Genomic DNA, 26,454 nt, shown 5'->3' with positions numbered 1-26,454 from the left:
CTTTTCAGGTATCGGGACTATCTGCGGGAGAAGCGTTGCTGGACGTGGTCCGAGCCTTAAGAATCTACATAGATCGTACTAGTGCCATCAGGAAAACAGATTCTCTCTTCATCCTCTACGGATTCCATAGAAGAGGATAGCTTGCTAGTAAACAGACGCTGGCGAGATGGCTCCGAATGGTAATATCAGAAGCTTATTCTCATGCAGATCTCCCTATTCCGGCTAATGTCTCTGCACACTCTACACGTAAGGCAGGTCCTTCTTGGGCAGCACAACAGGGTGCTTCAGCAGAACAGATATGTAGGGCAGCCACATGGTCTTCCATAAACACATTCATCAGACATTATGCCTTGGATACTTTTGCCTCTCATGACGCAGACTTTGGGCGAAAGGTCCTCCTGTGCAATAGAGAGCGTCCCCACCACTAAAATGGCTTTGGGAATCCCAATGTGGATAATCCTGTGGACCCAGCCTGAGAAATATACGTTATGGTAAGAACTTACCGTTGATAACGTGATTTCTCTTATGTCCACAGGGATCCCACCCTGACGCATCTGATTTGAGGATCTAGACAATCACTAAAACCTCTTCCTCCTCGTATGGAATGGTGTGCATGTGTGTTCTTATCGCCTAAACAGGTCTCTGCCTGATGTTCCTGCCTAAAATCGCTGTGGAAAGAACTGATCTGACTGAGTCAGTGGGCGGGACTATATAGTGGAGGCCCCAATGCATCCTGGGAGGCCAGAAAGCTCGTGACCGTGTTGGTGCCATTTTCGCTGTCGCTCGACAATATCCCAATGTTATCCTGTGGATACCTGTGGACATAAGAGAAATCACGTTATCAACGGTAAGTTCTTACCATAACGTATATTTCAGAAGCATATTCTGGAGCTGATCTCCCTATTCCGGCTAATGTCTCTGCTCACTCTACACGTAAGGTAGGTCCTTCATGGGCAGCACAACATGGTGCTTCAGCAGAACAGATATGTAAGGCAGCCACATGGTCTTCCATTAACACATTCATTAGTCATTATGCCATGGATACTTTTGCCTCTCATGACGCTGAATTCGGTTGTAAGGTTCTCCTGTCTAACCAGGAGCGTCCCCACCACTAAAAATTTCTTTGGGAGATCACAATGTTATGCTGTGGATAACCTGTGGACCCTGCCGGAGAAATATACGTTATGGTAAGAACTTACCGTTGATAACGGTATTTCTCCTATGTCCACAGGGATCCCACCCTGACGCACCTGATTTGAGAATCTTTATACTCACTAACCTCTTCCCTCTTGTATGGAAGGGTGTGCATGTGTGTTCTTTTCGCCTGAATAGGGTTCTACATAATGCTCCTGCCTAAATGCTTTGGAATACAACTGATTTGCCTGAGCCAGTGGGTGGGGATATATGGACGAGCCCGTTGCATTCTGGTAGGCCAGAAAGCTTGTGATCGTTTGGTGCCAAGCCGCTGTCGCTCCATCATATCCCAATGTTATTCTGTGGAAACCTGTCGACATAGGAGAAATACCGTTATCATCGGTAAGTTCTTACCATAACGTATATTTCACATCTAAAGTTAGGCAGCTACAATCACAGCCAGGAAAACCTCTGGTTTCGATTTTGACAGTCCAATCCGAATTCTGATTAGCCTTAGTCACTTCCATTTACCAGAGATATTCTCTTTGGCAAGGAGTTAAACAAAATAGTCGCCACCTTTGTGGCATCTAAAACAGTCTTTCTTCCCTCTGCAATGCTTCCCAAAGTTAAAACCTTTTGTTCCTTTTGCCCGCAAGGAAAAGCCAAGGGATGGGCATCGTCTTGTTTTCAGAGTTCGTCCTCCAAGGGATCTAAGTCCCATGGTAAGCAGTCCTGGGTTACCAGACAGCCTGCTCCCAAACCTGAAGACAAGCCTACTGCGTGATAGGGCGTACCTCCCCCTGAGATCCCTGGGTGGGAGGCAGGCTTCTCTTTCTCGCTCTGGTTTGTATGGACACCACAGTGGACTCTCAAGGTTACGTGCTAACCTATTGGAAGCGTTCTTGGCGCAGTTCTTTTTTACTGGCCTCCCAGAAGACCCGGAAAAAGTAGAAACACTCAGGGAGTCCATTCAATCTCTGGCCTCCAGAAGCATTGCTCCGGATTTTATGCGAACCTCTTTCTAGTTTTTTTTCTATTTCTTTCAGTATTTGCAAATCCCTAGGTTTTAAATAGAGCCTCTTCGATCCATTGTTCTTGCATTTGAACTGAGGGACTTTATGGCTTCATTGGACATCCAGGATGTGTATCTGACATCCCGTACAACCCAGTCACCAGTGTTTCCTCAGGTTTGCAATTCAGTCCGATAATTACCAGTTTCAGGCTTTGCCGTTTAGCGTGTCTACAGCCCCTCGGGTTTTCTGTAGATGTTGCATTTGAGTTCCAACTGTCAGAGAAAAAATACTCAAAAGACAAGAATCGGGCCCTACACTCCAAGATGCTCTCGTTTCTGGTACTTCTCCAGGTGTTTATCCATGCTTGCATGCCTTTCCTAGGGACCCTAGTCTCCACCTTCGATATGGTGGAGTATGCCCAGTTCCACTACTGACCTCAACTGGAGGATATGTGGATATGTGGAATGGGTGGATATGTGGAATGTTTTAAGTGCTAATGGGAATTTATTACACAAGGTTGGACAAAGCTGAGTCCAGGAATTATGCAGAGAGTCAGGCCCTGCCTGCCCCTATGTCGCAGGGACCCACGGGGTCTCAAAAGCGCCCACTATCCCAAATAGTAGTCACTAATACCGACACGGATTCTGACTCCAGTGTCGACTACGATGATGCAAAGTTACAGCCATAATTGGCTAAAAGTATTCAATATATGATTATTGCAATAAAGGATGTTTTGCATATCACAGAGGAACCCCCTGTCCCTGACACGAGGGTACACATGTATAAGGAAAAGAAACCTGAGGTAACCTTTACCCCTTCTCATGAGCTGAACGAGTTATTTGAAAAGGCGTGGGAATCTCCAGACAAGAAACTTCAGATTCCCAAAAGGATTCTTATGGCGTATCCTTTCCCGGCTAAGGACAGGATACGGTGGGAATACTCCCCAAGGGTGGACAAAGCGTTGACACGCTTATCCAAAAAGGTAGTACTGTCATCCTAAGATACGGCTACCCTCAGGGATCCTGCTGATCGCAAGCAGGAGGCTACCTTAAAGTCCATTTACACACAGTCTGGTACCTTACTCAGACCGGCGATAGCGTCGGCTTGGGTTTGTAGCGCTGTAGCAGCGTGGACAGATACCTTATCGGCGGAATTGGATACCCTGGATAAGGATACCATTTTATTGACCCTGGGTCATATTAAAGATGCTGTCTTATATATGAGGGATGCTCAAAGAGACATTGGCCTACTTGGTTCTAGAGTCAACGCTATGTCGATTTCTGTTAGACGAGTCCTATGGACCCGGCAATGGACAGGTGATGCCGACTCAAAGAGGCATATGGAGGTTTTACCTTACAAGGGTGAGGAATTGTTTGGGGAAGGTCTCTCGGACCTGGTCTCCACAGCTACAGCAGGTCAAATTTTTTGCCTTATATTCCCTCACAGCCTAAGAAAGCGCCACATTATCAAATGCAGTCCTTTCAGTCAAATAAAAACAAGAGAGTACGAGGATCGTCCTTTCTGGCCAGAGGTAAGGGCAGAGGAAAAAAGCTGCCAACCACAGCTAGTTCCCAGGAGCAGAACTACTCCCCGGCCTCTACAAAATCCACCGCATGACGCTGGGGCTCCGCTGAGGGAGTCCGCCCCAGTGGGGGCACATCTTCGACTTTTCAGCAACAACTGGGTTCACTCACAGGTGGATCCCTGGGCAATAGAAATTGTTTCCCAGGGTTACAAGCTGGAATTCGAAGAGGTGCCTCCTCGCCGGTTTTTCAAATACCAGCTTCTCCCCCAGAAAGGGAGATAGTTTTAAATGCAATTCACAAATTGTGTCTTCAACAGGTGGTGGTCAAAGGTCCCCTGCTTCAACAAGGAAAGGGGGTATTACTCAACCCTATTTGTAGTCCCGAAACCGGACGGTTCGGTCAGACCCATTTTAAATTTTAAATCCTTGAACCTATACTTGAAAAGGTTCAAATTCAAGATGGAATCGCTCAGAGCAGTCATCGCCAGCCTAGAAGGGGGGGATTTTATGGTATCCCTGGACATAAAGGATGCATACCTTCATGTTCCCATATATCCACCTCATCAGGCGTACCTGAGATTTGCGGTACAGGATTGTCATTACCAATTTCAGACGTTGCCGTTTGGGCTTTCCACAGCCCCGAGGATTTTCACCAAGGTAATGGCGGAAATGATGGTGCTCCTGCGCAAGCAGGGTGTCACAATTATTCCGTACTTGGACGATCTCCTCATAAAAGCGAGGTCACGAGAGCAGTTGTTGAACAGCGTGTCACTTTCACTGAAGGTGTTACAACAACACGGCTGGATTCTCAATATCCCGAAGTCACAGTTAGTTCCTACGACTCGTTTGACCTTCTTAGGCATGATTCTGGATACGGACCAGAAAAGGGTTTATCTTCCGATAGAAAAGGCTCAGGAACTCATGACTCTGGTCAGGGACCTATTGAAGCCAAAACAGGTGTCAGTGCATCACTGCACTCGAGTCCTGGGAAAGATGGTTGCATCTTACGAGGCCGTTCCCTTTGGCAGGTTCCATGCGAGAACCTTCCAATGGGACCTACTGGACAAGTGGTCCGGGTCACAGCTACAGATTCATCAGTTGATCACCCTGTCCCCCAGGGCAAGGGTGTCTCTCCTGTGGTGGCTACAGAGTGCTCACCTTCTAGAGGGTTGCAGGTTCGCCATTCAGGACTGGATTCTGGTAACCACGGACGCGAGCCTCCGAGGTTGGGGAGCAGTCACACAGGGAAGAAACTTCCAAGGTCTTTGGTCAAGCCAGGAGACTTGTCTTCACATCACGTCCTGGAGCTGAGGGCCATATACAACGCCCTTCGTCAAGCAGAGACTTTGCTTCGCGATCTACCGGTTCTGATTCAGTCAGACAACATCACCGCAGTGGCTCATGTAAACCGCCAAGGCGGCACAAGGAGCAGATTGGCAATGACGGAAGCCACCAGGACTCTTCACTGGGTGGAAAATCATGTAAGCACACTGTCAGCAGTGTTCATTCCGGGGTTGGACAACTGGGAAGCAGACTTTCTCAGCAGACACGATCTACATCCAGGAGAGTGGGGACTTCATCAGAAAATCTTCGCACAGATTGCAAGTCAGTGGGGGCTGCCCCAAATAGACATGATGGCGTCCCGCCTCAACAAAAAGCTACAGAGGTATTGCGCCAGGTCAAGAGACCCTCAGGCGGTGGCAGTGGACGCCCTGGTGACACTGTGGGTGTTCCAGTCGGTCTATGTGTTTCCTCCTCTTCCTCTCATCCCCAAGGTGTTGAGAATCATAAGAAAAAGAGGAGTACAGACAATTCTTATTGTTCCAGATTGGCTGCGAAGAGCCTGGTATCCGGATCTGCAGGAAAGGCTCACAGAAGATCCGTGGCCTCTTCCTCTAAGACAGGACCTGTTGCAACAGGGGCCCGGTCTGTTCCAAGACTTACCGCAGCTGCGTTTGACGGCATGGCGGTTGAACGCCGGATCCTGGCGGAAAAGGGCATTCCGGATGATGTCATTCCTACTCTGATAAAGGCTAGGAAGGACGTGACAGCTAAACATTATCACCGTATATGGCGGAAGTATGTTTCTTGGTGTGAGGCCAGGAATGCTCCTACGGAAGAATTCCATCTGGGCCGTTTCCTTCACTTCCTACAAACTGGAGTGAATTTGGGCCTAAAATTAGGCTCCATTAAGGTTCAGATTTCGGCCCTATCCATTTTCTTTCAGAAGGAATTAGCTTCTCTCCCAGGAGTACAGACTTTTGTGAAGGGAGTGCTGCATATTCAGCCTCCTTTTGTACCTCCGGTGGCGCCTTGGGATCTTAACGTGGTGTTAAGTTTCCTTAAGTCTCACTGGTTTGAACCACTTAAAACAGAATTAAAATATCTCACTTGGAAAGTGTTTATGTTGTTAGCCTTGGCTTCGGCTAGGCGAGTGTCTGAATTGGCGGCTTTGTCTCACAAAAGCCCCTATCTGGTTTTCCATGTGGATAGAGCAGAATTGCGGACTCGTCTTCAATTCTTGCCCAAGGTGGTTTCATCTTTTCATATGAACCATCCTATTGTGGTGCCTGTGGCTACGCGGGACTTGGAGGATTCCGAGTCCCTTGACGTAGTCAGGGCTTTGAAAATTTACATGGCCAGAACGGCTCGGGTCAGAAAAACAGAGGCTCTGTTTGTCCTTATGCAGCCAACAAGGTTGGCGCTCCTGCTTCTAAGCAGACTATTGCTCGCTGGATCTGTAACACGATTCAGCAGGCTCATTCTACGGCTGGCTTGCCGTTACCAAAATCAATAAGGGCCCATTCCACCAGGAAAGTGGGCTCTTCTTGGGCGGCTGCCCGAGGGGTCTCGGCATTACAGCTGTGCCAAGCTGCTACTTGGTCGGGTTCAAACACTTTTTTGCAAAATTCTACAAGTTTGATACCCTGGCTGAGGAGGACCTCATGTTTTGCTCAATCGGTGCTGCAGAGTCATCCGCACTCTCCCGCCCGTTTGGGAGTTTTGGTATAATCCCCATGGTCCTTACGGAGTCCCCAGCATCCTCTAGGACGTAAGAGAAAATAAGATTTTAAAGCTACCGGTAAATCTTTTTCTCCTAGTCCGTAGAGCAGGGCTGGCCAAACCGGTCCTCGAGATCTACCAACAGTTCATGTTTTCCAAGCCTCTTGGAGAGCTGTAGAATTGTCAGTTAGGAATGAATGCAGCACATCTTAATTAGTAATGACTACACCTGTGCACCAGCTAGGACAGGGGTGGGCAATTATTTCAGCTGAGGGGCCAATTGACATTTTCTGTCAGTATCCGAGGGCCACACACAAATTAGCAGCTCCCCCCACTTGCCAAAAATATAGGGACGTGGCTTCATGTGGAAGGAGTGTGGACAAAAAAATAATACAGATTCGTATTAGGCTGCACAATAGTCTCCATTATTCAAATTGCGCCACTTACACACATTACAGCAGGTAGAGCTCCCTTTTACACAGTACGGAAGGTAGAGCTTCCTTTTACACATTAACATTTTATTTAGGATAATTATTGCGCAGCAAGCAAATTATCCAGTGTCTTATGGCCCCTGGGGAAAGGTGTGACACAGTGATAGGACACGGGGAGTGGGACACAGTGACAGAACACGAGGGGTCACAGATAAGAGTCGGCACACACACAGTCCAGTCTCTGGGGGCAGCCAGCATCTTCGGGGAAGCTGGGCATGGCCCCGGAGCGAAAGAGAAAAGAACCACCAGGCCACGCCCCTTTTATTAAGCCACACCCCCTTTTGGGCACCACACGGCTTGAGCGGGGGGGGGGGGGGTTAATAGTACAGAGTGCGCTCCGGGTGTCACCACACCCGGTGACACGGTGACGGAACACGGGGGGGTGACACAGTGACAGAACATGGGGGGGTGACACGGTGACAGAACACGGGGGGTGTCATGGTGACAGCACACGGGGGGTGTGACACGGTGACGGAACACGGGGGGGTGACACGGTGACAGCCCATGGGGGGTGTGACATGGTGACAGAACACGGGGTGGGGGGAGTGACACGGTGACAGAACACAGGAGGGTTTGGTACAGCGAGAGCTAAAGATCTCTCCCCCCAACCTAAAAACAGTCTGACGCCACTGCCCGCACACACAAATACACACACTCTCACATATATATATATACACACACACACTCTCACATATATATATATACACACACACACACACACACACTTTCACTCACTTTTCCCATTAACTTACTGATCTGGCTGGCAGTGGCAGGAAGGATGGATCTGCAGCAGTCTGGCTTTTGTCCCGTGTAACCCCGCCCCCTGAGGTCCCGTGTAGCCCCGCCCTTTCATTGGCACGTAGCCCTGCCCCCTTTTCTGCTGAACACAGCCGTTGTCACTGGGGAGTCTGGAGACGGGAGGAGGAGGCTGCTACAACGCAGCAGCAGGGGAGAGAGGCGCCGCTGGCAGCTTGGAGTTACTGCAGTGCAGAGCAATGACAAGCAGCTCAGCTGGTCGGGCCGCTTGTCATTGCTTGCTGGTGGGAGGCAGTGGGCCGGGCAGGATCGGTAAGCTAGGAGGTCTGGAAAATGTGAACTGTTGGTAGATCTCGAGGACTGGTTTGGCCAGCCCTGCCGTAGAGGATGCTGGGCGCCCGTCCCAAGTGCGGACTACTTCTGCAAGACTTGTATATAGTTTTTGCTTACATAAGGGTTATGTTACAGTTTTCCTCAGTCTCGGACTGATGCTGTGTTGTTTCATACTGTTAACTGGTTCATATATCCCAAGCTATACGGTGTGGATGGTGTGGGCTGGTATGAATCTTGCCCTTAGATTATCTAAAATCCTTTCCTCGTACTGTCTGTCTCCTCTGGGCACAGTTTCTCTAACTGAGGTCTGGAGGAGGGGCATAGAGGGAGGAGCCAGTGCACACCCATACCTAAAGTTCTTTCTTGGTGCCCATGTCTCCTGCGGAGCCCGTCTATCCCCATGGTCCTTACGGAGTCCCCAGCATCCTCTACGGACTAGGAGAAAAAGATTTACCGGTAGGTTTAAAATCTTATTTTTTATTTTGCCAAGCACGTGGATTACAAATAGAAGAGGACCGATCTACACTGGATTGTTGTGAGTATAATTTTATTTACAGGTACCCCGTGGATTCTACGTGGAGAAGGGGACCGACTCTTCGTGTCAACATAGGTAAGTATGTGTGTATGTAGGTGTGCATGTATGTAATAAAGTTATACTGTCACGGTGTCTGTGTATTGTTTTTATTTGGGTATTTTTTTGTAGTAGAACTACAGGTACCAGCGGGCCCGTTTTCCCCCCGCATGCTGGTACTTGTGGTTCTCCCAAGTACCAGCTTGCGGGGGAGGCTTGCTGGGACTTGTAGTTCTGCTACAAAAAACAATATTCTTTTTTTTCTCTATCGTCCTAAGTGGATGCTGGGGTTCCTGAAAGGACCATGGGGAATAGCGGCTCCGCAGGAGACAGGGCACAAAAAAGTAAAGCTTTTACCAGATCAGGTGGTGTGCACTGGCTCCTCCCCCTATGACCCTCCTCCAGACTCCAGTTAGATTTTGTGCCCGAACGAGAAGGGTGCAATCTAGGTGGCTCTCCTAAAGAGCTGCTTAGAGAAAGTTTAGCTTAGGTTTTTTACTTTACAGTGAGTCCTGCTGGCAACAGGATCACTGCAACGAGGGACTTAGGGGAGAAGTAGTGAACTCACCTGCGTGCAGAGTGGATTTGCTGCTTGGCTACTGGACACTAGCTCCAGAGGGACGATCACAGGTACAGCCTGGATGGTCACCGGAGCCGCGCCGCCGGCCCCCTTGCAGACGCTGAAGAGAGAAGAGGTCCAAAATCGGCGGCTGAAGACTCCTGAGTCTTCATAAAGGTAGCGCACAGCACTGCAGCTGTGCGCCATTTTCCTCTCAGCACACTTCACACAACAGTCACTGAGGGTGCAGAGCGCTGGGGGGGGCGCTCTGAGAGGCAAATAAAAACCTTATTAGAGGCAAAAAATACCTCACATATAGCCCACAGAGGCTATATGGAGATATTTAACCCCTGCCTAACTTCAAAAATAGCGGGAGACGAGCCCGCCGAAAAAGGGGCGGGGCCTATCTCCTCAGCACACAGCGCCATTTTCTCTCACAGAAAAGCTGGAGAGAAGGCTCCCAGGCTCTCCCCTGCACTGCACTACAGAAACAGGGTTAAAACAGAGAGGGGGGGCACTGATTTTGGCGATATTGTATATATATAAAAGATGCTATAAGGGAGAAACACTTATATAAGGTTGTCCCTATAAAATTATAGCGTTTTTGGTGTGTGCTGGCAGACTCTCCCTCTGTCTCCCCAAAGGGCTAGTGGGTCCTGTCCTCTGTCAGAGCATTCCCGGTGTGTGTGCTGTGTGTCGGTACGTGTGTGTCGACATGTATGAGGACGATGTTGGTGAGGAGGCGGAGAAATTGCCTGTAATGGTGATGTCACTCTCTAGGGAGTCGACACCGGAATGGATGGCTTATTTAGAGAATTACGTGAGAATGTCAACACGCTGCAAGGTCGGTTGACGACATGAGACGGCCGACAATCTATTAGGACCGGTCCAGGCGTCTCAGAAACACCGTCAGGGGTTTTAAAAACGCCCATTTACCTCAGTCGGTCGACACAGACACAGACACGGACACTGAATACAGTGTCGACGGTGAATAAACAAACGTATTTCTCATTAGGGCCACACGTTAAGGGCAATGAAGGAGGTGTTACGTGTTTCTGATACTACAAGTACCACAAGAAAGGGTATTATGTGGGAGTGAAAAAACTACCTGTAGTTTTTCCTGAATCAGATAAAATAAAATGAAGTGTGTGATGATGCGTAGGGTTACCCCGATAGCAAATATTGGCGTTATACCCTTTCCCGCCAGAAATTAGGGTACGTTGGGAAACACCCCTTAGGGTGATAAGGCGCTCACACGCTTATCAAGTGGCGTTACCGTCTCCAGATACGGCCGCCCTCAAGGAGCCAGCTGATAGGAAGCTGGAAAAATATCCTAAAAAGTATATACACACATACGGTGGTTATACTGCGACCAGCGATCGCCATCAGCCTGGAGATGCAGTGCTGGGTTGGCTTGGTCGGATTCCCTGACTGAAAATATTTTATTCATGTAGAGCATTTAATAGGATGCATTCTATATATATATGTATGTGAGATGCACAGAGGGATATTTGCTCTCTGGCATCAAGATAAGTGCGTTGTCCATATCTCCCAGAAGATGTCAGGGACACGACAGTGGTCAGGTGATACAGATCCCATACGGCAGATGGAAGTATTGCTGTATAAAGGGAAGGAGTTATTTGGGGGTAGGTCCATCGGACCTGGGGACCACAGCAACAGCTGGGAAATCCAACCTTTTTTACCCCAAGTTACATCTCAGCTAAAAAAGACACCGTCTTTTCAGCCTCAATCTTTCCTTTCCCATGAGGGCATGCAGGCAAAAGGCCAGTCATATCTGCCCAGACATAGAGGTAAGGGAAGTAGACTGCAGCAGGCAGCCCTTTCCCAGGAAAAGAAGCCCTCCACCGCGTCTGCCAAGTCCTCAGCATGACGCTGGGGCCGTGCAAGCGGACTCAAGGTGGGGGGGTAGTCTCAAGAGTCTCAGGGCGCAGTGGGATCACTCGCAAGTTGACCCCTAGATCGTACGAGTATTATCCCAGGGGTAAAGATTGGAGAGTCGAGACATCTTCTCCTCGCAGGTTCCTGAAGTCTGCTTTACCAACGGCTCCCTCCGACAGGGAGGCAGCATTGGAAACAATTCACAAGCTGTATATCCAGCAGGTGATAATCAAAGTACCCCTCCTACGACAAGGAAAAGGGTATTATTTTTCCACACTATATTGTGGTACTGAAGCCAGACGGCTTGGTGACACATAGTCTAAATCTAAAATGTTTTGAACACTTACATAAAAGGTTCAAATCGAGATAAAGTCACTCAGAGCAGTGATAGCGAACCGGAAAAAAGGGGACTATATGGTGTCCCTGGACATCAAGGATTACCTCCATGTCCAAATTTTGTCCTTCTCATCAAGGGTACCTCTGGTTCGTGGTACAGAACTGTCAATATCAGTTTCAGACGATGCCGTTTGAATTATCCACGGCACCCCGGGCCTTTTTACCAAGGTAATGGCCGAAAAGATGTTTCTTCAAAGAAAAAAGGCATCTAAATTATCCCTTACTTGCACGACCTAAAAAGGGCAAGTTCCAGAGAACAGTTGGAGGTCGGAAGAGCACTATCTAAAGTAGTTCTTCGACGGCACGACTGGATTCTAAATATTCCAAGAATCGCAGCTGTTTTCCGACGATACGTCTGCTGTTCCTAGGGATGATTCTGGACACGGTTCAGAAAAAGGTTTTTCTTCCCGAGGAAAAAGCCAAGGAGTTATCCGACCTGTCAGGAACCTCCTAAAACCAGGAAAGGTGTCTGTACATCAATGCACAAGAGTCCTGGGAAAAATGGTGGCTTTTTACGAAGCAATTCCATTCGGCAGATTCCATGCAAGAATTTTCCAAAGGGATCTGTTGGACAAATGGTCAGGGTCGCATCCTCAGATGCACCTGCGAATAACCCTGTCGCCAAGGACAAGGGTATATCTTCTGTGGTGGTTGCAAAAGGCTCATCTATTGGAGGGCCGCAGATTCGGCATACAGGATTTGATCCTGGTGACCACGGACGCCAGCCTGAGAGGTTGGGGAGCAGTCACACAAGGAAGAAACTTCCAGGGGGTATGGACGAACCTGGAAAAGTCTCTTCACATAAACATTCTGGTACTAAGAGCAATCTAAAATGCTCTAAGCCAGGCGGAACCACTCCTGCAAGGAAAACCGGTGTTGATTCAGTCGGACAACATCACGGCGGTCGCCCATGTAAACAGACAGGGCGGCACAAGAAGCAGGAGTGCAATGGCAGAAGCTGCCAAGATTCTTCGCTGGGCGGAGACTCACGTAATAGCACTGTCAGCAGTGTTCTTCCCGGGCGTGGACAACTGGGAAGCAGACTTCCTCAGCAGACACGATATTCACCCGGGAGAGGGGGGTCTTCATCCAGAAGTCTTCCACATGCTAATAAACTGTTGGGAAAGACCAATGGTAGACATGATGGCGTCTCGCCTCAACAAGAAACTGGACAAATATTGCGCCAGGTCAAGAGATCCACAGGCAATAGCTGTGGACGCACTGGTAACACCTTGGGTGTACAAATCAGTATATGTGTTTCCTCCTCTGCCTCTCATACCAAAGGTATTGAAGATTATACGGTGAAGAGGAGTAAGAACAATACTAGTGGCTCCGGATTGGCCAAGAAGGACTTGGTACCCGGAACTTCAAGAGTTGGTCACGGACGACCCGTGCCCTCTACTTCTGAGAAGGGACCTGCTACAACAGGGTCCCTGTCTCTTTCAAGACTTACCGCGGCTGCGTTTGACGGCATGGCGGTTGAACGCCAGATCCTAAAAGGGAAAGGCATTCCAGAAGAAGTCATTCCTACCTTGATTAAGGCAAGGAAGGAAGTCACCGCGAAACATTATCACCGCATTTGGCGAAAATATGTCGCGTGGTGCGAGGATCGGAGTGTTCCGACGGAGGAATTTCAACTGGGTCGTTTCCTACATTTCCTACAATCAGGATTGTCTATGGGTCTCAAATTGAGATCTATTAAGGTTCAAATTTCGGCCCTGTCAATATTCTTCCAAAAAGAATTGGCCTCAGTTCCTGAGGTACAGACTTTTGTTAAAGGAGTACTGCATATACAGCCTCCTGTGGTGCCTCCGGTGGCACCGTGGGATCTAAATGTAGTTTTAGATTTCCTCAAATCCCATTGGTTTGAACCATTGAAAAAGGTGGATTTTAAATATCTCACATGGAAAGTGACTATGTTACTGGCCCTGGCTTCCGCCAGGAAAGTATCTGAATTGGCGGCTTTATCTTATAAAAGCCCTTATCTAATCTTCCATTCGGATAGGGCAGAACTGAGGACTCGTCCGCATTTTCTCCCTAAGGTGGTATCAGCGTTTCACCTGAACCAACCTATTGTGGTGCCTGCGGCCACTGGCGACTTGGAGGACTCCAAGTTGTTGGACGTTGTCAGAGCCTTAAAAATATACATTTTCAAGGACGGCTGAAGTCAGAAAATCTGACTCGCTGTTGATACTATATGCACCCAACAAGTTGGGTGCCCCTGCTTCTAAGCAGACGATTGCTCGTTGGATTTGTAACACAATTCAACTTGCTCATTCTGTGGCAGGCCTGCCACAGCCTAAATCTGTTAAGGCCCATTCCACAAGGAAGGTGGGCTCATCTTGGGCGGCTGCCCGAGGGGTCTCGGCATTACAATTCTGCCGAGCAGCTACGTGGGTCGGGGGAAAACACGTTTGTAAAATTCTACAAATTTGATACCCTGGCAAAAGAGGACTTGGAATTCTCTCATTCGGTGCTGCAGAGTCATCCGCACTCTCCCGCCCGTTTGGGAGCTTTGGTATAATCCCCATGGTCCTTTCAGGAACCCCAGCATCCACTTAGGACGATAGAGAAAATAAGAATTTACTTACCGATAATTCTATTTCTCGGAGTCCGTAGTGGATGCTGGGCGCCCATCCCAAGTGCGGATTATCTGCAATACTGTACATAGTTATTGTTAACAAATTCGGGTTATATTGTTAAGGAGCCATCTTTAAGAGGCTCTTTCTGTTATCATACTGTTAACTGGGTTTAGATCACAAGTTGTACGGTGTGATTGGTGTGGCTGGTATGAGTCTTACCCGGGATTCAAATTGCCTCCCTTATTGTGTACGCTCGTCCGGGCACAGTACCTAACTGGAGTCTGGAGGAGGGTCATAGGGGGAGGAGCCAGTGCACACCACCTGATCTGGTAAAAGCTTTACTTTTTTGTGCCCTGTCTCCTGCGGAGCCGCTATTCCCCATGGTCCTTTCAGGAACCCCAGCATCCACTACGGACTCCGAGAAATAGAATTATCGGTAAGTAAATTCTTATTTTTTTACACAAAAGGCTATCAGCCCCCCATCCGCCGCCTTTGGATGGGGGGGGACAGCCTCGGGCTTCACCCCTGGCCCTTGGGTGGCTGGAGGGGGGACCTCTTGATTTGACTAGTTGGGGATTTAATGCCACGCAGGGACCGGTATAAATGTGTCCCCGGCTGTGGCATTATCTCTCTGGCTAGTGGAACCCGGTGCTGGTGTTAAAAAATACGGGGAACCCCTACGTCTTTTGTCCCCGTATTTTTTGCACCAGGACCAGGTGCAGAGCCTGGTGCTGGTTGTTAAAATACGGGGGAACCCCTGTCATTTTCTCTAATGTCCTAGTGGATGCTGGGTACTCCGTAAGGACCATGGGGAATAGACGGGCTCCGCAAGAGACAGGGCACTCTAAGAAATAATTAGGACTACTGGTGTGCACTGGCTCCTCCCTCTATGCCCCTCCTCCAGACCTCAGTTAGAATCTGTGCCCGGACAGAGCAGGGTGAATTTTAGTGAGCTCTCCTGAGCTTGCTAATAAGAAAGTATTTTAGTTAGGTTTTTTATTTTCAGAGAGCTTCTGCTGGCAACAGACTCTCTGCTACGTGGGACTGAGGGGAGAGAAGCAAACCTACTAACTGCGGCTAGGTTGCGCTTCTTAGGCTACTGGACACCATTAGCTCCAGAGGGATCGAACACAGGAACATAACCTTGGTCGTCCGTTCCCGGAGCCGCGCCGCCGTCCCCCTCGCAGAGCCAGAAGACAGAAGCCGGCGGGTGAAGCAAGAAGGCGTCAAAATCGGCGGCAGAAGACTCCTGTCTTCATATGAGGTAGGGCACAGCACTGCAGCTGTGCGTCATTGCTCCCACATTACACCCACACACTCCGGTCACTGTAGGGTGCAGGGCGCAGGGGGGGGGGGCGCCCTGAGCAGTAATTGAGTACCTCCTGGCAAAATAGGGCATATATACAGCTGGGCACTGTATATATGCATGAGCCCCCGCCATTATTTTTACACAAAATCGCGGGGCTTCTTCCTCAGCAATCACCAGCGCTATTTTCTCTCCACAGATCCCCTGCACAGTAGAAGAGGGTAAAAAGAGAGGGGGGGCACATAAATTTGGCGCAAAAACAGTATATACAGCAGCTACTGGGTTAACACTAAGTTACTGTGTGATTCCTGGGACATATAGCGCTGGGTTGTGTGCTGGCATACTCTCTCTCTGTCTCTCCAAAGGGCCTTATGGGGGAACTGTCTTCAAATAGAGCATCCCCTGTGTGTGTGGTGTCGGTATGTGTGTGTCGACATGTCTGAGGTAAAAGGCTCCCATAAGGAGGAGATGGAGCAAATATGTGTGTGAGAGGGTGTCCCCGTCGACAACGCCGACACCTGTTTGGATATGTGTAATTAAGTGCTAAGGTGAATTTATTGCACAAAAGATTAGAGAACAGACAGGAAATCTACCCATGTCTGTCCCTATGGAGCAGAAACCTTCAGAGTCTCTCAATGCTCACTATCCAGAATAATAGACACTGATGTCGACACGGAGTGTGACTCCAGTGTTGACTACGATAATGCAAAGTTACAGCCAAAATGGCAGAAAAGATTATTGTAATAAAAGATGATTTGCATATCACTGATGACTCATCTGTCCCTGACACAAGGGTACACATGTTTAAGGGGAAGAAAGCTGAGGTAAATTTCCCTCCTCTCATGAGGGAAAAGAGCGGGAATCTCCAGACAAGAAGCTGCAGCTTCCCACAAAGATTTCTCAGGCAGTATCCTTTCCCCACTAGTGCGAGGATATGATGGGAATCTTCCCCTAGGGTGTCACGTTTGCCCAAAAGGTAACCCTGACGAAACAGCTATTCTCAGGGATCCTGCAGATAGCGTGCACATTCTGATACACCACTCAGACCGGCGATTGGGTCGGCATGGGTTTATAGCGATGTGGCGGCGTGGACTAATTGAGACCCTAGTATGTGTGTGTATATATATATTATATATATATATATATATATATATATATGGATATATAGAGATATATATCTATATATTAAAGATGCTGTCTTAAGAGATATATATAATAAAACATGCCCAAAGAGACATGTGTATACTGGGTCCTAGTATCAAAGCTATGTCGATTTCTGCTTGACGTGTCCTGTAGAATATGCAATGGACAGAGGATGCCGACATAAGAGGCATATAGAAGGCTGAGGATTGTGTGGAGAAGGGTTCTCGAACCTGGTCTCCACTGCTATAGCTGGTAATTCTGATATTTTGCCTTATATTCCTGCACAGCCTAGGAAAGCACGTCATTATCAAATGCAGCCTTCCGAACAAAGAAACAAGAAAGTCCGAGGTGCGTCCTTTCTTGCCAGAGGCGGGGACAGAGGAAAGAAGCTGCACAACACAGCAAGTTCCCTGGAACAGAAGTCCTCCCTGGCCTCTACAAAAATCCACTGCATGTCGCTGGAGCTCCACAGGCAGAGCTAGGCCCGGTGGGGGCACACTTTCGTAAGTTCAGCCACAAGTGGGTTCACTCCCTATTAGTTCCCTGGGCAATAGATATTGTGTCTCCGGGATACAAGCTGGACTTGGAGAAGATGCCTCCTCACTATCGGCCCTGCCGGCTTCCCCCTGCGAGAGGGAAACAGGGTTAACTGCAATTCACAAGTTGTATCTTCAACAGGTGGTGGTCAAGGTTCCCTTCCTTCAACAAGGAGGGGGTTATTATTCGACCATGTTGTAGTCCCGAAACCGGACGGTTCGGTCAGACCCATATTGAATTTAAAATCCCTGAACATATACCTGGAAGGGTTCAAGTGCAAGATGAAATCGCTAAGAGCGGTCATTGCAAGCCTAAAAAGGGGGAGATTTTATGGTGTCTCGGGGCAAAAGGGATGCATACCTTCGTGTCCCCATTTATCCACCTCATCAGGCGTACCTCAGAATTGCGGTACGGAATTGTCATTACCAATTTCTGACGTGGCCGGTTGGTCTCTCCACGGCCCCGAGAATATTCACCAAGGTAATGGCGGAAATGATGGTGCTCCTGCGGAAGCAAGGTGTCACTATTATCACGTACTTGGACGATCTCCTCATAAAGGCGAGATCAAGAGAGCAGTTGCTGAACAGCGTATCACTTTCTCTGGAAGTGTAACGTCAACACGGCTGGATTCTATATATTCCAAAGTCGCAGTTCCTACTGCTCATCTGCCTCTTCTAGGCATGATCCTAGACACAGACCAGAAAAGGGTTTATCTCCCGATAGAGAGAGCTCAGGAGCTCGTGACACTAGTCAGGAATCTATTGAAACCAAAACAGGTGTCAGTGCGTCACTGCACTCGAGTGCTGGGAAGGATGGTGGCATCATACGAGGCCATTCCCTTCGGCAGGTTCCATGCGAGGACCTTCCAATGGGACTTACGGGACGAGTGGTCCGGATCACATCTTCAGATGCATCGGTTAATCACCCTATCCCCCAGGGCCAGGGTGTCTCTCCTGTGGTGGCTGCAGAGTGCTCACCTTCTCGAAGGTCGCAGATTCGGCGTTCAGGACTGGGTCCTGGTGACCACGGATACAAGCCTCCGAGGGTGGGGGGCAGTCAAACAAGGAAAACAATTTCCAGGGGCGGAGGTCAAGTCAGGAGACTTGCCTTCACATAAATATCCTGGAATTAAGGGCCATATGCATCGCCCTAAGTCAAGCGGAGAACTTGCTTCGCGAAAAAACGGTGCTGATTCAGTCAGACAACATCACAGCAGTGGCTCATGTAAACGGTACAAGGAGCAGAGTGGTGATGGCGGAGGCCACCAGAATTCTTCGCTGGGCGGAGAATCACGTAAGAGTACTGTCAGCAGTGTTCATTCCGGGAGTGTACATCTGGGAAGCAGACTTCCTCAGCTGACACGACCTCCACCCGGGAGAGTGGGGACTTCATCAAGAAGTCTTCACGCAGATTGCAAGGCAGTGGGAACTGCCACAGGTGGGCATGATGGCATCCCGCCTCAACAAAACGCTATTGCGCCAGGTCAAGAGATTCTCAGGCGATAGCTGTAGACGCACTAGTGACACCGTGGGTGTTCCAGTCGGTTTATGTGTCTCCTTCTCTTCCTCTCATACCCAAGGTGCTGAGAATCGTAAGGAAAAGAGGAGTGAGAACAATACTCATTGTTCCGGATTGGCCAAGAAGGACTTGGTATCCGGAACTGCAAGAAATGCTCGCAGAGGACCCATGGCCTCTGCCTTTCAGACAGGATCTGTTGCAGCAGGGGCCCTGTCTGTTCCAAGACTTACCGCGGCTGCGTTTGACGGCATGGCGGTTGAACGCCGGATCCTAGCGGAAAAAGACATTCCGGATGAAGTTATTCCTACGCTGATAAAGGCTAGGAAGGACGTGACAGTAAAGCATTATCACCGTATATGGCGCAAATATGTTGCTTGGTGTGAGGCCAGGAAGGCCCCTACAGAGGAATTCCAGCTGGGCCGTTTACGTCACTGCCTACAGTCGGGAGTGACTATGGGCCTAAAATTGGGGTCCATAAAGGTCCAGATTTCGGCCCTATCCATTTTCTTTCAAAAGGAACTGGCTTTTCTTCCTGAAGTTCAGACTTTTGTAAAGGGAGTGCTGTATATTCAGCCCCCGTTTGTGCCTCCAGTGGCACCTTGGGATCTTAACGTGGTGTTGAGTTTCCTGAAATCACACTGGTTTGAGCCACTTAAAACCGTGGAGTTAAAACATCTCACGTGGAAGGTGGTCATGCTATCGGCTAGGCGTGTGTCAGAATTGGCGGCTTTGTCACATAAAAGCCCCTATCTGGTTTTCCATATGGACAGGGCAGAATTACGGACTCGTCCGCAATTTCTGCCAAAAGTGGTGTCATCTTTTCATTTGAACCAACCTATTGTGGTGCCTGCGGCTACTAGTGACTTGGAGGATTCCAAGTTACTAGATGTAGTCAGGGCTTTTGAAGGTTTATGTAGCCAGAACGGCTAGAGACAGGAAAACTGACTCGCTGTTTATCCTGTATGCATCCAACAAGCTGGGTGCTCCTGCTTCAAAGCAAACTATTGCTCGCTGGATCTGTAACGCGATTCAGCAGGCTCATTCTGCGGCTGGATTGCCGCATCCAAAATCAGTAAAGGCCCATTCCACAAGGAAGGTGGGCTCTTCTTGGGCTGCTGCCCGAGGGGTCTCGGCATTACAGCTTTGCCGAGCGGCTACTTGGTCAGGTTCAAACACCTTTGCAAGGTTCTACAAGTTTGATACCCTGGCTGAGGAGGACCTTGTGTTTGCTCATTCGGTGCTGCAGAGTCATCCGCACTCTCCCGCCCGTTTGGGAGCTTTGGTATAATCCCCATGGTCCTTACGGAGTCCCCAGCATCCACTGGGACTTTAGAGAAAATAAGATTTTACTTACCGGTAAATCTATTTCTCGTAGTCCGTAGTGGATGCTGGGCGCCCGTCCCAAGTGCGGACTTCTTCTGAGGTCTGGAGGAGGGGCATAGAGGGAGGAGCCAGTGCACACCAGTAGTCCTAATTCTTTCTTAGAGTGCCCTGTCTCCTGCGGAGCCCATCTATTCCCCATGGTCCTTACGGAGTCCCCAGCATCCACTACGGACTACGAGAAATAGATTTACCGGTAAGTAAAATCTTATTTTTCCCCCCGTATTTTTACAACAAGGACCGGCTGAAAGAGCCCGAGGCTGGTTATGCTTAGGAGGGGGGACCCCACGCATTTTTTTTCAGGAATTTTAACACTTTCTCACCCCTTCCAACTGAAAAACATGCACTGATCTCTCCATATTATTGTAGTTAGTAAAAAAAAAAATATATATTCTTTTTAAAAAATCGATTAAATAATACTTGTGGCTCCTAAATAGACAAACCAAGTAGTTAATCCCTTCTAATATAAATAGATAAGCTATTAGCAATAAAAAAAGCATCAAAAAATTAATGTTTTTAAAAAATTTGATTAGATCACGGCAGAAAAATGAGGCGGAATGAAATTGACGAAATGACTGTCGAAAAGCACTGTTGTCGAATCGACATTCTTCAATTGAATATACTTTTGTCGAAAAGGCGCATTTTAACATTGCTGACATGTCGAATTGAATAAATGTCGAATTGCCAAAAGTCGAAAATTAAACGGCAGGTTTTTTGTCGAAAGTACTGTATTGAATTGTCGAATCAAATTCGACAGGTTTTTTGTGTCGAAAATGACCCGTTTTTCGACATTTTTGGCAATTCGACCGCAATTGCATATACCCCTTAAGCTCATTATCTTGTCGTGCTCCTTTTCTTATTTTTCATGCAGATAGTGTAGTTCTCCGGATGCTGATCAGCTGTCTGCCCAAGGTTGTGTCGCAGGTTCACATCAATCAGGAGATTGTGGTACCGGCTTATGATTAGCCATATTGCTTGAATTGCCAGCACACGAAAGATTATGTGTACTCTTAGTAATAGCAGCTGCAGTTAGGTAATGAAGGTTCCTATGGGCAATTTTCAACTAAAAATTTTGAATGAATTTGAAGCACCATGTTCTTCTGTGCATGTATTTGTCATAGGAATCCCTAAAATATTAATTATGTCCTGTTGTACAGATTGAAAGCAAAAGAAGAAGAGTGGAGGGAAGCTCAGCAGGGATTTAACAAGACTTGGCGGGAACAGTATGAGCGGGCATACCTAAAATCTCTAGACCACCAGGCTGTCAACTTCAAGCAGAATGACACCAAGGCTCTGCGCTCTAAGAGTCTGCTCAATGAGATTGAAAGTGTCTATGATGAGGTGAGATATTCCAAATTATCTTTTCTGCATTATAAAAGATTCCAATTGAGTGTCTATGATGAGGTGACATATTCCAGATTCCAAAGTATATTTTCATAATGGAGTTTGATTACAGGTTTAGCTTTTTGAAACATAAGATATTAGTTCAACAACTAGTTGTTTAGTTTGTGTTATGTCCAGAAATAAAACAATATGGTCAATAAATTCTTATGCACTTAAAAAAAAAATGAATGAATGCAAAAGATCCTTTCTGTTGGATATTCATATGCAGATAGCAACAGTCTTATTGCCCCTTCTTGTTTACTCCAACAGCACCAGGAACAGCAACCAGAAGGCAGGACGACCACATCCAGTGGACCACACCTCATTTACACATATGAAGACTGGCAGATTCTGGAGGATGCCGCATCATTGATCAGCTACTATGTGAAAAGGCAGCCGGCAATTCAAAAGGAAGATAAAGACACTATCCGGCAAGTCCTACATCAGTTCATCCCCGAGTTGTTTTTCTCCTCCTCCTCTACTTCCTGTCAGTCCTTACTCAGCACCACCACTGAAGAAGCGCCAACAGAAACAGTCACAGAACCTTCTGTAACAGAGCTTCCTGAACGCCGGAGAAAAGCCCCAAACCCTCCTGGAGTAACACCAGAACCAGAACCAACTACCCCAACCCGCTCACCCCCTGAGCCTCCACCTAAGACAACTGAAGAAATGTACAGCTTATTCTTCACAAATAATAACTGGTATTTCTTCTTTCGGCTGCATCACACATTGTGCTCCCGGCTTCTAAGGATCTATCGCCAGGCACAGATTCAATTGCTGGAATATCGGACTGAGAAGGAGCGGGAGAAATTGCTGTGTGAGGGCAAGAAAGACAAGTCTAATGGGCCTGCCATGGAGCTCCGGTTAAAACAGCCCAGTGAGCAATTGTTTACTTTTAAATTGCTGTTTCTGAGATTTTGTGGAGGTTTTTTTATATGCTGTATAGAAGATGAACGGAATGCAATTAGCTATGAGCGTCAAGAATTTTGTTCATGTTAATTTGATTCTGTATTTATGCGAGATGGAAATGAATGTAATAGTTTAGGCTCAGGATGTTCATAACAGTGTTAGAATGTTGTGCGGAGCAGAATTTATTTACAAGATGGCTTATAAGATCTATGGTGGAGTCAGGATATTCTTGCCAGAATTTAGATTGGATAAGAAAAGAAATATCCTAGTGTATGCCATCTTATTACAGTGTTAAAAGAAAGTGTTCCTGCAAAATATGTAACTGCGTATCAGCTCTTAAAAAAAAAAAAAAGTAGGCTTCTTTAAAAACTTTCTTTAAGCCTGTGGTTAGGTCCCTTTTTTAATGGTACCAGATAGAATTCTCTGGAAACTTTCTAATGTGCAAGTTGGTATCCAGTATTGCAAGGTAATGTGCACTATAAAAGTCTAGGAGGATGTCTTCAGCAGGGGTTTGCTCTGCATTGGAAAAGGATCCTGTCATAGTTACGTAGTCAGTGAGGTTCAAAAGAGGCAAAATGCCCATTGGGTTCAACCTGCATTCTGTGTTAATCTGTTCATATTATAATGTGCCTGCTGGAGTAATGGTTTAGTACCAATTGATCGCTATGAATCTTACCACTCCCAGATAATTTAATGTAAGTGTGTTTAGCCCTGGATACATTTTCCAGTTAGAAATTTGTCCAATCCGTTTTTAAATGCATTTACAGAGTCCGCCATTATTAACCTTCTCCTGCAGGGAGTTCCAAATCTTAATTGCCCTTACCGTGAAGAACCCTTTCATACGTTGTGTACGGAATTTCCTCTCCTCTAGCCTCAGCGAGTGCCCACGCGTCCTATACGGAGTTCTTTTAATAAACAAATCTGCTAGCTCCTTGTAATGACCCTTTACATATTTGAAGATATTAATAATGTCTCCTCTTAGTCGCCTCTTTTCTAGTGTATACATATTTAACCTAGTAAGCCTTTACTCCAGTGTCTCTTTAATCAATTTAGTAGCTCTTCTTTGAACTCTTTCTAGTTCCCCGATATCTTTTTTTATAATATGGTGCCCGGAACTGAACACATTATTCCAGGTGCGGACGTACCAATGATTTGTAAAGCGGCAGGATTACATCCGAGTACCTTGTCTCAATGCCCCGTTTCATGCACGCAAGCGCTTTACTTGCCTTCTTTGCTGCAATTTGACAGTGTACTGTTATTAAGCCTATTATCTATGAGCACCCTGAAATCTTTTTCAACCATAATTACCCCTATATTTTCCCCATCTAGAGTGTAGGATGCAAGTGTGTTTTTTGTCCCAAAATGCATAACTTTGCATTTTTCTGTATTGAACCTCATTCTCCATTTAGACACCCAGGTTTGAAGTTTAAATAAGTCATTCTGTAGAGACTCCACATCACCTTCTGAATTAATTAACTTACACCGTTTAGTATCATCTGCAAAGATTGACACTGTGCTTTCCAGGCCTGTTCCTAGATCATTGATAACTATAGTGAACAGCAATGGGCCAAGAACGGACCCTTGTGGGATTCCGCTGACTACTGGTGCCTAGCTGGAGAACATCCCATTGACCACTACTCCTTGTACTCTGTTATCCAGCCAATTACTTATCCATCTACAAATAGTATATCCTAGGCCAAGTTTCCTTAATTTGTTGATCAGTCTCCTATGAGGCACTGTATCGAAGGCTTTTGCAAAATCTAAATACACCACTTCCACTGCTTTTCCCTGATAAAGATTCTTGCTCACTTCCTCATAGAAGCTAATTAAGTTGGTTTGACATGATCTGTCCCTTACAAACCTATGCTGACTTTTGCTAATAAACTTAGTAGCCTGTAGGTGCTCCTCTATGCTATCCCTCAAAATGCCTTCCAATATTTTACCCACTATAGAGGTTAAACTAACTGGGGGTTACTTTTTGTTCCCTTTTTAAATAAAGGCACTACCTCAGCTATGCGCCAATCCTTAGGTACCATGCCTGATCTAATTGAACTATCGAAAATCAAGTATAGGGGTTTTGCTAGCTGTGACCTAAGCTCCCCTAATGACCCTCGGATGAAAACCGTCTGGGCCTGGTGATTTATTAATCTTTACCTACAGTAGCTTAGTCTCTCCAGGACTACTTCCTCACTTAAACAAGCATCAAGCCACGACTCATTTCCTTCCCTGTCGCTATGCACTGCTGTCACCGGCTCATCCTCCCTGGTGAATACGGAGGGAAAAAAAGTTGTTCAATATTTCCGTTTTTAAATTGTTGTCATTTATCAAAGCTCCCAATTCATCTCTTAATAGGCCTACGTTCTCATTCTTTAACCTTTTACTGTTTATATATATTTATAAAACTTTTTAGGATTGGTTTTACTCTCTATAGTGATTTGCTTTTCGTTTACAATTTTAGCTGCTCTTATTACTTTTTTGCATTTTTCATTGCATTCCTTGTAATACCGGAATGAAACCTCCTCTCTATTAGATTTAAATGTTTTGGAAGCATGCCTCTTATTAGCCATTGCTTCCTTGACTTCCTTATTAAGCCACATTGGTTTATGCTTAGTACTTCTGCTTTTACTGCTCATGGGAATGTATTTGTGAATATTGCTTTCAAGCAACCCTTTTAAAGCATCCCACATTTCCGATGTGTCCTTGCCTTGAAACAAAACTTCCCAGTCAATGTCGTTTAGTGCTCCGTCTCAGCATATTGAAGTTAGCGTTTTTAAAGTTAAATGTTTTGGTTGCTCCCTTATAGCTATGTTTCTCGTAACTGATGTTGAATGTGACCATATAGTGATCACTGTTTCCCAAGGTCTCCCCAACTTTAGTGTTTGATATAATGTCCACATTATTGGTAATAACTAGGTCCAGAATAGTTTTACCTTTTAGTTGGGTCCTTGACTATTTGAGTCAAGTATTGATCCTTTAATTTATTTAAGTACCTGCTGCTCCTAGTTTTTACACATGAATCGTTACTCCAATTTATATCAGGATAGTTAAAATCCCCTAACATTAGGATGTCTCCCATTCCCGCAGCTCTTTCAATTTGCTGTAAAAGTTGTTCCATGTCATGTACGCCAATATCCGGTTGCTTGTAGCACGTGCCAATGACTAGTTTCTTTGCTTCAGTGCCCCCACTTGTGATCTCAACTCATAGCGACTCCACGTTATCTCCAGCCCCCTCGTAAATACCATCTAATAAAATTTGGTTTTAGAGGTGGTTCAACAAAGAGACATACCCCTCCTCCCCTTTTGGCAACCCTGTCCCTCCTGAAAAGAGAATATCCCTCCATATTCGCAACCCAGTCGTGAGAGTCGTCCCACCATGTTTCCGTAATACCTATAATATCATACTGAGAATGTGATGCAAGCCATTCCAATTCCCCCATTTCTCTGACGTCCTAGTGGATGCTGGGAACTCCGTAAGGACCATGGGGAATAGCGGCTCCGCAGGAGACTGGGCACAAAAAGTAAAAGCTTTAGACTAGCTGGTGTGCACTGGCTCCTCCCCCTATGACCCTCCTCCAAGCCTCAGTTAGATTTTTGTGCCCGAACGAGAAGGGTGCAAGCTAGGTGGCTCTCCTGAGCTGCTTAGAAGTAAAAGTTTAAATAGGTTTTTTATTTTCAGTGAGTCCTGCTGGCAACAGGCTCACTGCATCGTGGGACTAAGGGGAGAAGAAGCGAACTCACCTGACTGCAGAGTGGATTGGGCTTCTTGGCTACTGGACATTAGCTCCAGAGGGACGATCACAGGTTCAGCCTGGATGGGTCCCGGAGCCGCGCCGCCGGCCCCCTTACAGAGCCAGAAGAGCGAAGAGGTCCGGAGAAAGCGGCGGCAGAAGACGTTCCTGTCTTCAAATAAGGTAGCGCACAGCACTGCAGCTGTGCGCCATTGCTCTCAGCACACTTCACACTCCGGTCACTGAGGGTGCAGGGCGCTGGGGGGGAGCGCCCTGAGACGCAATAAA

At 47.1% G+C, this 26,454-nt stretch overlaps 1 protein-coding gene across 1 annotated transcript in view; it reads left to right on the top strand.

The window, feature by feature from the left end:
• Nucleotides 1–26,454, top strand: part of SIN3B (SIN3 transcription regulator family member B) — a 238,355-nt gene that overhangs the window by 147,185 nt on the left and 64,716 nt on the right. Inside the window, exons 11-12 of the mRNA XM_063914501.1 lie at nt 21,304–21,487; nt 21,800–22,406. Coding sequence (XP_063770571.1) covers nt 21,304–21,487; nt 21,800–22,406 — 791 coding nt within the window. The remainder of the gene's footprint in view (nt 1–21,303; nt 21,488–21,799; nt 22,407–26,454) is intronic.

The sequence above is a fragment of the Pseudophryne corroboree genome, chromosome 1 (assembly GCF_028390025.1).
Source record: "Pseudophryne corroboree isolate aPseCor3 chromosome 1, aPseCor3.hap2, whole genome shotgun sequence".
NCBI lineage: Eukaryota > Metazoa > Chordata > Amphibia > Anura > Myobatrachidae > Pseudophryne > Pseudophryne corroboree.
Note: the sequence above shows the minus strand (reverse complement) of the source record. Positions and strands in the feature narration are given on the sequence as shown.